Source organism: Giraffa tippelskirchi, chromosome 1 (assembly GCF_054371585.1).
Source record: "Giraffa tippelskirchi isolate mGirTip1 chromosome 1, T2T-mGirTip1v1.2.pri, whole genome shotgun sequence".
Classification (NCBI taxonomy): domain Eukaryota; kingdom Metazoa; phylum Chordata; class Mammalia; order Artiodactyla; family Giraffidae; genus Giraffa; species Giraffa tippelskirchi.
In genome coordinates this window covers 41,496,534-41,508,852 of record NC_137275.1, presented here as the reverse complement: position 1 = coordinate 41,508,852, position 12,319 = coordinate 41,496,534, and the positions used below count along the sequence as shown (strand labels likewise).

The 12,319-nt window shown below is 36.6% G+C and overlaps 2 protein-coding genes across 19 annotated transcripts in view; one reads left to right on the top strand and one right to left on the bottom strand.

Annotated features, from left to right (window-relative positions):
• PAICS (phosphoribosylaminoimidazole carboxylase and phosphoribosylaminoimidazolesuccinocarboxamide synthase) overlaps positions 1–12,319 on the top strand; it is a 75,440-nt gene that overhangs the window by 22,093 nt on the left and 41,028 nt on the right. For 12 of the 14 annotated variants that reach the window (XM_081588768.1, XM_081588759.1, XM_081588712.1 and 9 more), the window contains one exon: positions 8,380–8,466. In XM_081588768.1, the coding sequence (XP_081444894.1) occupies positions 8,385–8,466 (82 nt within the window). In that variant the 5' untranslated portion in view covers positions 8,380–8,384. Of the gene's footprint in view, positions 1–2,818; positions 2,951–3,820; positions 4,215–8,379; positions 8,467–12,319 lie in introns of those variants that run through there. The other 2 variants (XM_081588658.1, XM_081588654.1) reach the window with 2 other exon arrangements.
• The window catches only part of PPAT (phosphoribosyl pyrophosphate amidotransferase), a 42,974-nt gene that overhangs the window by 10,158 nt on the left and 20,497 nt on the right, over positions 1–12,319 (bottom strand). For all 5 annotated transcript variants that reach the window (XM_081588893.1, XM_081588874.1, XM_081588885.1 and 2 more), the window contains exon 2: positions 2,160–2,226. Coding sequence is in view for 2 of the 5 variants with exons in the window: in XM_081588859.1 (XP_081444985.1) it covers positions 2,160–2,226 (67 nt within the window). In the remaining 3 variants the exon portion in view is untranslated. The remainder of the gene's footprint in view (positions 1–2,159; positions 2,227–12,319) is intronic.

The following is a 12,319-nucleotide window of genomic DNA, read 5'->3' as shown; positions in this document are numbered from 1 at the left end:
TGGCCTACAGCTGTGGTGGCCCTGCCATTTCAAGATAAATGAATCCAGCATAAAGACCACTGTAAAAAAAAAGAAAGGGAAACACATGAAGCCATTGTTGCAGCCATACCAGCTGGCACAAACACCTTGTACTTTTTGTGAAACACTCTTATCTCATACTGAAAATGCAGCTCTTAGGTGGGTTCAGGATAAGAAAGGCATATCTATTTAATAAGATTTGAGAAAAAGTGTAGTTATTTAAATGACAATGCAAAAGGAAGGTGAAGGATCTAAAGCTGGAGAATTAAATGCCAGCAAAGGATGGCTGGAGATTTTTAGGGAGAGGTTTGGCTTAAAAAATATCAAGATTTAAGGCCGGAAAGGATGGACTAACTCTGTTTTATGCAAATACAGTAGTGTTTATAATTAGGACTGCCCTTATCTACATGTTTCGAACCCCTGAACCTTGAAGGGAAAGGATAAACAGCAACTGCTAGTCTTCTAACTCATGATTGAACCATAAAGCCTGCACAACATAAACTCTTTTTCTGGATTGGTGCCACTGATGCTTTATTCCTGAAGTCAAGAAGTACCCTGCCAGTAAAGCACTGCTTTTTAAAGTTTTTTTGATATTGGGCAATGCTCTTGGCTACTCAGAACCCCATAAGTTCAACAGTGTTGAAGCCAAGTGATTGAAGTGATCTGCTTGCTCCCAAACACGACATCTGTAATTCAGCCTCGGTGTCAGGGGATCATAAGGACTTTCAAGGCTCATTACACATGGTACTCTATGGAAAGGACTGTCAGTCCCATGGAAGACAACCCCAACAGAAAGAACGGCATGAAAGTCTGAAAGAATTACACGACTGAAGATGCCATTATCATTATTGAAAAGGCTGTAAAAGCCATCAAGCCTGAGACAATAAATCCATGCCAGAGAAAACTGTGTCCAGAGGTTGTGCATGACTTCACAGGATTTACGATAGAACTAATCAAGGAAATCACAAGAGATTGTGGATATGGCAAAAAATTAAAAATAACTGATGGAGATGGGTACTTTCGAACCGGTGCCAGATGATGAGGAAGAAAACATGAAGAAAGCAGTGCCAGAAAACAAACTGACATCAGACAGTCCAGCAGAAGAGTTCTGATTATTCAAGACTGCTTTTGACTTATTTTACAATACAGACCTTTCTATGGGCACTAAAACTAAAGCAAATGGTAGAAGGACTGGTATTGTACGGAAACATTTTTAGAGAAGTAAAAAAGCAAGTAAGTGAGACAGAAATTATGATGTATCCATCAAGTTACACCCAGTGTGCCTGCCTCTCCTGCCTCCCCTCCCACCTCTGCTATCTCCTTCCACATGAGACAGCAAAACCAACCCCTCCTCAGCCTACTCATTATGAACGATGACTACTAGGATGAAGACCTTTATGATGATCCACTTCAATTTAATGAACAGTGATTAATCATCATATTGTACAGTTAATAAAGTTACCTTGTTGTGGATGTGTGAGAGGCTTTGTGTGAAAATCTAATAACTATATGGTAAAAACCATGTGAACATTTTTGTGTCAGTACCATTACCATCACCTAAGCAGTCACTGTGTAGAACATTATGTGCAAGACTGGTGTTAAAGTGGATAGCCCATCCTTACATTGGCATAAAGTAATGATATTTTATAACAATTCACTTATTAGTGTATAGGCTAGGCAACCATAAAGCAATCATATTGCTATTTCTTTGTTATCAATGCATGAATTGTTATACCCTAAACAGGAATTTTTTCCACATTATCTTTTCATTTTTGAGGTCTATGTTTGCAATATGTATACCATCTACAGTGTTCTGTACCAACTTAAGACTATACTAACATAGATACCGACATATTATAAAAAGTCAACATAAGCTTATTGTATCAATAAAAACAGTACTGTGCTATAATTTCTATTCCTTATGATTTTAATAATATTTTCTTTTCTCTAGCTTACTTTATTGTAGAACAATATATATAATACATATGACATACAAAATATGTTCCTGTTCTGTTAAAGGATCAACTATGCTTCTACATACAAATCATTTTTATTCAAAGTTCCCCCCTCACCTCTATATACTAGCTGTCTTCTGACTACTGTTACCTTTATCATCAACACTTTTCAATGTTTAAATATACCTTGTGTGTTTTGAATGTTGGTTTCGAATTTCCATCACTGGTCACAATACCAGCACTCTCCTGACCCCTGTGAATATAAAAAAAGGTGTCAAACTATTAAATTTACCCCATTGATAAATTTCTCAATGAATCTTACGGAACATAGTTTTCTCAATAACATCCACGAACTCAGTCTGACAACACATTAAATGCTACTAGCACCAGTGCCATTTCTACTCATGATGATGACAATGATTAGAATAGCAGCAGATGAGACTGAGTTATGACTAATAAGCCAGGCACTGTCTTAAGCATGGTATATGAATGATCAATTTATTAGGCTTTCAAAACAATCCAACGAAGTAGTAACTATGATTACTACTCACATTTTACAGATAAGGACAACACTAAAGAAACAAAATTAACTCGTCCAGTGTCACACAGAGAATGGTGGCATGGCCAAGATTAGGACACAGGCAACCTGACTTCAGACCTTGTGCTTGTAACCTCTGTAATAGGTGACCTCTAAATAAGATTGAGTATGTAGATATAAATTAAAAGCTCCAAATAAAATAGCAGGTAAAATGTTTGTGGGTACTGGAATCATAAAACTTATTTTTTTGTTTTGTTTTGCACTTCCCAAATTTCTTCTTACAAATAACTATCTCTTTTTTCATCAGAAAACAAATGCTGCTTCAAAAAGCCCTAAGCTGATCAGGCACTCTGTATCTCATTTCCTGACTTAGTGCTATTAGCTGAGGATACCGAGAAAGCCAGAAGCTAGGCTTCTAGCTCAGTAGGGTAACACACTGGTAAGACTTTAAAGGATCTGCACCACAGTAGAGTATAAACTCAAAAGATAAACTAAAAGCTCCACTGCTTAACAATTTTTAGTAGTTCTGAACAAGTGCTATAAATACTAGATGTTTAACAAATTTTTGTTCCAAAGAATACGTATCAGGGTAGAAATAAAATCTCTACCATATATGTACATATACATTAACAATTACTAACATGATTTATTTGGTAGAAAGGATCTTTTCTAAAATTATAATAGTTAGGCATTTTAATGACAAAAGAAACTACATTAAATGCATTTTCAAGGTAAAAATCTAGAAAATTAAAAGTGAAGTAATTTTGCTAAATTACCAATGCATTAAATACTATGAACTATTTTGCTGAAAACAGACATGCATAATACTATACATCGTATACAACTGAATAATTTGTGACTTAAGATTAATTTATTTAGTAAAATCATGTGGTCTTCAGTTAACCAATGTCAGAAGAACTAAGTGATTCATATCAGAGGGAAAAAAAATAACCTTAGTCACAAACCTTTAGGGCAGAAAGAACCTCTGCCAACCATTTCCAAAACAAACAAGCAAAATATCAACAATCATATAGTAAATTAGAAGTAAACAAACACAAAAAGGTTTTCTTTGCCTTTTGTCTCAAGGGTAATTTGTTCTTTAAACTGAAATGAGTAACCTTAGGGATCATTTAGGTCCAGGCTTCTTTAATCAGGAAGCCTGCTTATTTGGCAGTTTCTCAAGTTACTCCCTTAGGGCAGCTTGAACCAGTTAAACTAGATCCTTTCAGCTCTTCACAGCTTATTGACAACCAGCCGTCTGGTTTCCTAGGAAACAAAACCTTGGCTAGAAATAGTGAATCATTTCCAGGTCACTTTCAACATGGAGAGTGGAGCAGGAAAGCACTGGACTGAGGAAGAGGTTAAAGCTTTGCTAAGTGTCTGGGCAGAAAAAAATATACGAAAACAACTTTATGGAACACTGAGAAATAAAGGAATATTTATTTACATTGCTAAAAGGCTGCGAGCACTAGGAGTATACAGAGACTGGAAACAGTGCCGGGCAAAGTACAAAAATCTCAAATATGAATACAGAACAGTTAAATATGCTCACAACTCTGGAGACAGCTCTAAAACTATGAAGTTCTTCCATGATTTGGATGCCATCCTGCAGTATGAACCTGCCACACCATTAACAGAGGAAGATGCAAATGACAGGTGCCTGGCAACGCTGAGCCCAAGTACAGCCCCAGAGACCACCGAAGGTAAAAAGAAAAAGTACCATTCTTTTGTTTTTACCTAACAAACCGTAAGAGAACCAGACTTCTGAGTCCATATGATAAATATAGCCTGAAATATCAAGGTTGAGAAAAACAACTGACCTGTATGTATATGCTATTTTGCACAAGGTAAAAATTAATTTTAAAAAATAATTGAAATAATGCCACCATTTAAAAAAACCTGTAAAATAAAAAAACAAACACATTAAAATGGTACCAACTGCTAATGCCAACTGCTCCTTACTCATGTCTGATATGGTTTTTGGAAAATGGATTGGGTTCTGAAAGTATTTTTAATCTTAATTTTATGAGTACTGAAAAAAATATATTATGTATTGCTCAACTGTTGTTTTCCCACCTCCAAAATAAGACAGAACTTTCTGCTCTATATTAATGTTCCCACTTTCCTAAATTTATAAACAAAAGTACTAAAATACTAGTAACTGATAAAAATGTCATTACTAGTTTGGAAGAACATCTCCATTTTAACAGAAGGTAAAACAAATAGATTTGATAGGTTAAATTATTTATGATTAAATGATTTAAATACTGACATATCTTGAGGATATTGTGCATTGGGTTCTAAATCTCTGCAATAAAGCAAATATCCCAACAAAGCCAAGTCATACAAACTTTTTGGACAGGGAAGCCTGGCGTGCTGCAGTCCATGGGGTCGCAAAGAGTCGGACACGACTGAGAGACTGAACTGAACTGAGTGCATATAAAATTTATATTATACTATACTGTAGTCTAAAAAATTGTACATACCTTAATTAAAAAATACTTCATTACTACAAAACACTAACCATCATTTGAGCTAAGAGTGAGTTGTAGTAGTTTTCATTTTTTAAAAAAATATTTATTCATTTATTTTGGCCACACCTGGTCTTATTTGCTGCACTCATTATCTTTGACAGTTGCAGCATGCGAACTCTTAGTTTTGGCAGATGGGATCTAGTTCTCTGACCAGGGGTAGAACCCAGTCCCCCAGCCACTGGACCACCAGGAAGTCCCAGAGTTGCTATTTTCAAGGGCAGAGTTGTTCAGTTCAAAATCTGAGCTGTTGTACGTGCTGAGTTGTTCAGTTGTGTCAAACTCTGTGGTATCTACTGTCGGTTCCCCCTTATATATGGTATAATCTACTACCTCTTCCCTGCTGCACAGCTTGTGGGGTCTTGGTTCCCAAATCAGGGACTGAACCCAGGTGCCAGCAGTGAAAGAACCAAGGCCTAACCACTGGGACACCAGGGAATTTCCTACAACCAATTATCTTTTATCCAATTTAATATTATCCTAGTAGGACAGACTATCAGTTCAATTTCTGGTCAAGGTGTGGGGTATGATTACTTTGAAACATATTACTAAAGTAAGTTCTTTCGAAAAGAACTGTACTTTAACAAAGAAACTGTCCCTTTTATACAACAGGATGGTGGGGGGAGACTTTGCTGATTTAATAAATAATGGAGTATGCTAATCTGGGGCTTCCCTGGTGGCTCAGTGGTAAAGAATCTGCCTGTGATGCAGGAGACCAGGGTTCAATCCCTAATCGGGAAGATCCCTTGGAGAAGAAAATGGCAACCCACTCCAGCATTCTTGCCTCGAGAATTCCATGGACAGAGGAGCCTGATGGGCTGCAGTCCATGGGGTCACAAAGAGTTGGACACAACTGAGCGACTAACACTTACTTACTTACTATGCTAATCTAATAAATACATAGCCACATATAACAGTGTATGCAATCAATAACTGTTTGCTTTGCATTTGTTTAATTAAAAGTGCTATGGAACATTTTATATATATTTATTCAATTTTATGAACTGACTGTTCACGTCAGTTGAGGTCTTAGAAAAATTTGCATGACCTCCTTTCACCTTACAATTTTAGCTGATTTTTATTTAACCCACAAAAGTCAAAAGTTTTAAATAGCTTTAAATAGTCAAACAGCTTCTTTTCTAAGGCTTTAAGTGAAATGAACTGAAAGTTGCTCAGTCATGTCAGACTCTTTGCGACCCCATGGACTATACAGTCCATGGAATTCTCCAGGCCAGAATACTAGAGTTGGGTAGCCTTTCCCTTCTCCAGGGAATCTTCCCACCAAGGGATCAAACTCAGGTCTCCCACATTGCAGGCAGAATTCTTTACCAGCTGAGCCACAAGGGAAGCCCTTCTAAGGCTTAGAGAGCCCCTCTTTCTCCAATTCTGATTCATTTATGACATCTTCTGGTTTTTCTATGGTGGAACCAGCAGAATTTTTATTGGTGTATGGTAAAAAGAAGGAGGCAAGGAAGTGAATGTGTGTTTTCTACTGTTGGGATCAACCTCTTTCATGCAAGGAGTCCTCTTTTAAGGACAGAGGATCTGATCCCTTTTGTTAGGCAGCAGGTAGCCTGACTAAACTTTGGGAAAGGACTCTAAGAGGCTTCATCTTCTAAAAACTGTAATCATCTTCAATCTCAGAATACCTTTGGCCTACTACTGCTGTATCACATTCCTTCAGTGACCAATTTCCACTCTTTCCCTTTTCTTACTGTATACAAGTGCATTAAGAATATTGACTTAAGGGTTTCAATTAAAAATCTCCACCATATGGGTCCCCTGCATACAATTTTGGGATTCTTGGTAGGAATGATCAACCTGAGGGAAAAAAACTCCCTGAAGAAGGTGGAGAGAGATATTTCTTTTTTGACCCCACCTGTATGTTCAGCTCTAAGACCTTTTCAAAAAACAGAAGCAGGCCCTAAAGCAGATAAAAGAATAGTAAACCCTACCTTTCCTTGCTGTTCTCATCAAGCTCAGTCGATAAATTACCTGAGGATGTCAGTATCTTTTCTTCCTCTCTAAAGAGAGTTCTTATGTAATTTAAGATTTTTATTTTCCATATTCCCAACTAAATCAAAAACATTCCCTAACTGCAACTTAGCCTCAAATAATAGTGAAACTCAATTTTAAAATGACAATTTTTAAAATTATGTGCATGTGCTTTGTGCTAAGTCGCTTCAGTTGTGTCTGACCCTATGTGACTCCATGTACTGTAGCCCACCAGGCTCCTCTGTCCAGTGGGATTCTCAAGGCAAGAATACTGGAGTGGATTGCCATGCCCTCCTCCAGGGGATCTTCCCAACCTAGGGAGTGAACCCATGTCTCTTATTGTCTCCTGTACTGGCAGGTGGGTTCTTTACCACTAGTGCCACGGGGGAAGCCCTTTTAAATTTATGTAACTATGCCACTTGAATTGAATTATGGGCTTCCCTTGTAGCTCAGTTGGTAAAGAATCTGCCTGCAATGCAGGAGACCTAGGTTTGATTCCTGGGTCGGGAAGAATCCCTGGAGAAGGAAATGGCAACCCACTCCAGTATTCTTTCCTGGAGAATCCCATGGACAGAGGAGCCTGGTAGGTTCCCAGTTCATGGGGTTGCAAAAGTAGGACATGACTTAGTGACTAAACCACCATGCGACTTGAAATCATTGAGACTTCCCTTATTTTTCACTTGTTCTTCTCTTTTAATATAAGAATCCCCAATATAATCTTTAAGATGATAAACAGTATTCCTTTTCTTATTCTTTAATGGAATACTTTGTAATTATAATGGTAAATAGTGATTTTAAATGAATGTTTATGATATTAAAATCATACCCAACGTTTGATTTCATTCATGTAAAATATAATGCTAATTCTGTTACTCAGTAAAACAACATGAGAAAAACATGTGGAAATGATATAATCAAGGAGGGACATCTTCATCTTTTAAGGTTGGCAGGGTTCTTTTAATTTATCGCATTGCAGGATTTCTCTTTCACATTAATAGTATCACTTAAAGGGCCTACTATGTTGCAGCATCTAAAACACAAAAATGAAAAAATATCTCACTTTAATGACATAGTTTAACTTGAAAACTAACTGCAACCATCCTCAGAAACTTCAATTCTAGGGGATGCTCAAAATGTCAACAGAATGGAGGAAGTTAGATTTCTCTTTATATACATAGATATTTAAACCATATTATACCACTATTATAAAAAAAATCTATCATGTATCTATGATCTTTCATAAATATGATCAAATTCAACTAAAACTATTAGCCTTATCAGTTGTTAATCCAATTTTAATTTTCCTTGGCACTTATTTCTAAAAGGAATTCTCTCTTTCCAGGCAAAATGTCAGTTACATCAGAAGACAAGGAAGACATTTCAGGAAATCCTTTACTTTTGGTTTCTCAAGTCAGAACAATGGAACTAGGTAGGTACGGTACAGGCTGCTCAAAAATATAATTAAACTGATCTACATCAAATTGGAAAGACTGATATCATATCAGAAAATGGGTGTTTTTTTAATAAATTTATTTATTTTAGTTGGGGGCTAATTACTTTACAATATTGTAGTGGTTTTTGCCATACATTGACATGAATCAGCCATGGGTTTACATGTGTTCCCCATCCTGAACCCCCCTCCCATCTCCCTCCCCATCCCATCCCTCTGGGTAATCCCATTGCCCCAGCCCTGAACATTTGTCTCATGCATCGAACCTGGAATGGTGTTTTGTTTCATATGATAATATACATGTTTCAATGCTGTTCTCTCAGAACGTCCCACCCTCACCTTCTCCCTCAGAGTCCATAAGACTGTTCTATGCATCTGTGTCTCTTATTCTGTCTCGCATATAGGGTTATCATTACCATCTTTCAAATTCCATATATATGCATTAGTATACTGTATTGGTGTTTTTCTTTGTGGCTTACTTCACTCTGTATAATGGGCTCCAGTTTCATCCATCTCAATAGAACTGATTCAAATGTATTCTTTTTAATGGCTGAGTAATATTCCATTGTGTATATGTACCACAGCTTCCTTATCCATTCGTCTGCTGATGGACATCTAGGTTGCTTCCATGTCCTGGCTATTGTAAACAGTGCTGCGATGAACATTGGGGTACACGCGTCTCTTTCAATTCTGGTTTCCTCGGTGTATATGCCCAGCAGTGGGATTGCTGGGTCATATGGCAGTTCTATTCCCAGCTTTTTAAGGAATCTCCACACTGTTCTCCATAGTGGCTGTACTAGTTTGCATTCCCACCAACAGTGTAAGAGGGTTCCCTTTTCTCCACACCCTCTCCAGCATTTATTGCTTGTAGACTTTTGGATAGCAGCCATTCTGACTGGTGTGAAATGATACCTCATTGTGGTTTTGATTTGCATTTCTCTAATAATGAGTGATGTTGAGCATCTTTTCATGTGTTTGTTAGCCATCTGTATGTCTTCTTTGGAGAAATGTCTGTTTAGTTCTTTGGCCCATTTTTTGATTGGGTCGTTTATTTTTCGGGAATTCAGCTGCAGAAGTTGCTTGTATATTTTTGAGATTAATTGTTTGTCTGTTGCTTCATTTGCTATTATTTTCTCCCATTCTGAAGGCTGTCTTTTCACCTTGCTTATAGTTTCCTTTGTTGTGCAAAAGCTTTTAATTTTAATTAGGTCCCATTTGTTTATTTTTGCTTTTATTTCCAATATTCTGGGAGGTGGGTCATGGAGGATCCTGCTGTGATTTATGTCGGAGAGTGTTTTGCCTATGTTTTCCTCTAGGAGTTTTATAGTTTCTGGTCTTATGTTCAGATCTTTAATCCATTTTGAGTTTATTTTTGTGTATGGTGTTAGAAAGTGTTCTAGTTTCATTCTTTTACAAGTGGTTGACCAGTTTTCCCACCACCAGTTGTTAAAGAGATTGTCTTTTCTCCATTGTATATTCTTGCCTCCTTTGTCGAAGGTAAGGTGTCCATAGGTGCGTGGATTTATCTCTGGGCTTTCTATTTTGTTCCATTGATCTATATTTCTATCTTTGTGCCAGTACCATACTGTCTTGATGACTGTGGCTTTGTAGTAGAGCCTGAAGTCAGGCAGGTTGATTCCTCCAGTTCCATTCTTCTTTCTCAAGATTGCTTTGGCTATTCGAGGTTTCTTATATTTCCATACAAATTGTGAAATGATTTGTTCTAGTTCTGTGAAAAATACCATTGGTCGCTTGATAGGGATTGCATTGAATCTATAGATTGCTTTGGGTAGTATACTCATTTTCACTATATTAATTCTTCCAATCCATGAACATGGTATATTTCTCCATCTGTTTGTGTCCTCTTTGATTTCTTTCATAGTTTTCTATATATAAGTCTTGTGTTTCTTTAGGTAGATATATTCCTAAGTATTTTAATCTTTTTGTTGCAATGGTGAATGGTATTGTTTCCTTAATTTCTCTGTTTTCTCATTATTGGTGTATAGGAATGCAAGGGATTTCTGTGTGTTAATTTTATATCCTGCAACTTTACTATATTCATTGATTAGCTCTAGTAATTTTCTGGTAGAATCTTTAGGGTTTTCTATGTAGAGGATCATGTCATCTGCAAACAGTGAGAGTTTTACTTCTTCTTTTCCTATCTGGATTCCTTTTATTTCTTTTTCAGCTCTGACTGCTGTGGCCAAAACTTCCAAAACTATGTTGAATAGTAGTGGTGAAAGTGGGCACCCTTGCCTTGTTCCTGACTTTAGGGGAAATGCTTTCAATTTTTCACCATTGAGGATAATGTTTGCTGTGGATTTGTCATATATAGCTTTTATTATGTTGAAGTATGTTCCTTCTATTCCTGCTTTCTGGAGGGCTTTTTTATCATAAATGGATGTTGAATTTTGTCAAAGGCTTTTTCTGCATCTATTGAGATAATCATATGGTTTTTATCTTTCAATTTGTTAACGTGGTGTATTACATTAATTGATTTGCAGATGTTAAAGAAACCTTGCATTCCTGGGATAAAGCCCACTTGGTCATGATGTATGATCTTTCTAATATGATGTTGGATTCTGTTTGCTAGAATTTTATTAAGGATTTTTGCATCTATGTTCATCAGTGATATTGGCCTGTAGTTTTCTTTTTTTGTGGCATCTTTGTCTGGTTTTGGAATTAGGCTGATGGTGGCCTCATAGAATGAGTTTGGAAGTTTACCATCTTCTGCAATTTTCTGGAAGAGTTTGAGTAGGATAGGTGTTAGCTCTTCTCTAAATTTTTGGTAGAATTCCGCTGTGAAGCCGTCTGGTCCTGGGCTTTTGTTTGCTGGAAGATTTCTGATTACAGTTTCGATTTCCGTGCTTGTGATGGGTCTGTTAAGATCTTCTATTTCTTCCTGGTTCAGTTTTGGAAAGTTATACTTTTCTAAGAATTTGTCCATTTCTTCCAAGTTGTCCATTTTATTGGCATATAGCTGTTGGTAGTAGTCTCTTATGATCCTTTGTATTTCTGTGGAGTCTGTTGTGATCTCTCCATTTTCATTTCTAATTTTGTTGATCTGATTCTTCTCCCTTTGTTTCTTGATGAGTCTGGCTAATGGCTTGTCAATTTTGTTTATCTTCTCGAAAAACCAGCTTTTAGTTTTGTTGATTTTTGCTATGGTCTCTTTTGTTTCTTTTGCATTTATTTCTGCCCTAATTTTTAAGATTTCTTTCCTTCTACTGACCCTGGGGTTCTTCATTTCTTCCTTCTCTAGTTGCTTTAGGTGTAGAGTTAGTTGATTTATTTGATTTTTTTCTTGTTTCTTGAGGTACGCCTGTATTGCTATGAACCTTTCCCTTAGCATTGCTTTTACAGTGTTCCATAGGTTTTGGGTTGTTGTGTTTTCATTTTCATTCGTTTATATGCATATTTTGATTTCTTTTTTGATTTCTTCTGTGATTTGTTGGTTATTCAGAAGCGTGTTGTTTAGCCTTCATATGTTGGAATTTTTAATAGTTTTTTTCCTGTAATTGAGGTCCAATCTTACTGCATTGTGGTCAGAGAAGATGACTGGGATGATTTCAATTTTTTTGAATTTACCAAAGCTAGATTTATGGCCCAGGATGTAATCTATCCTGGAGAAAGTTCTGTGTGCACTTGAGAAAAAGGTGAAATTGATTGTTTTGGGGTGGAAAGTCCTGTAAATATCAATTAAATCTAACTTGTCTATTGTATCATTTAAAGTTTGTGTTTCCTTGTTAATTTTCTGTTTAGTTTATCTATCCATATGTGTGAGTGGAGTATTAAAGTCTCCCACTATTATTGTGTTATTGTTAATTTCCCC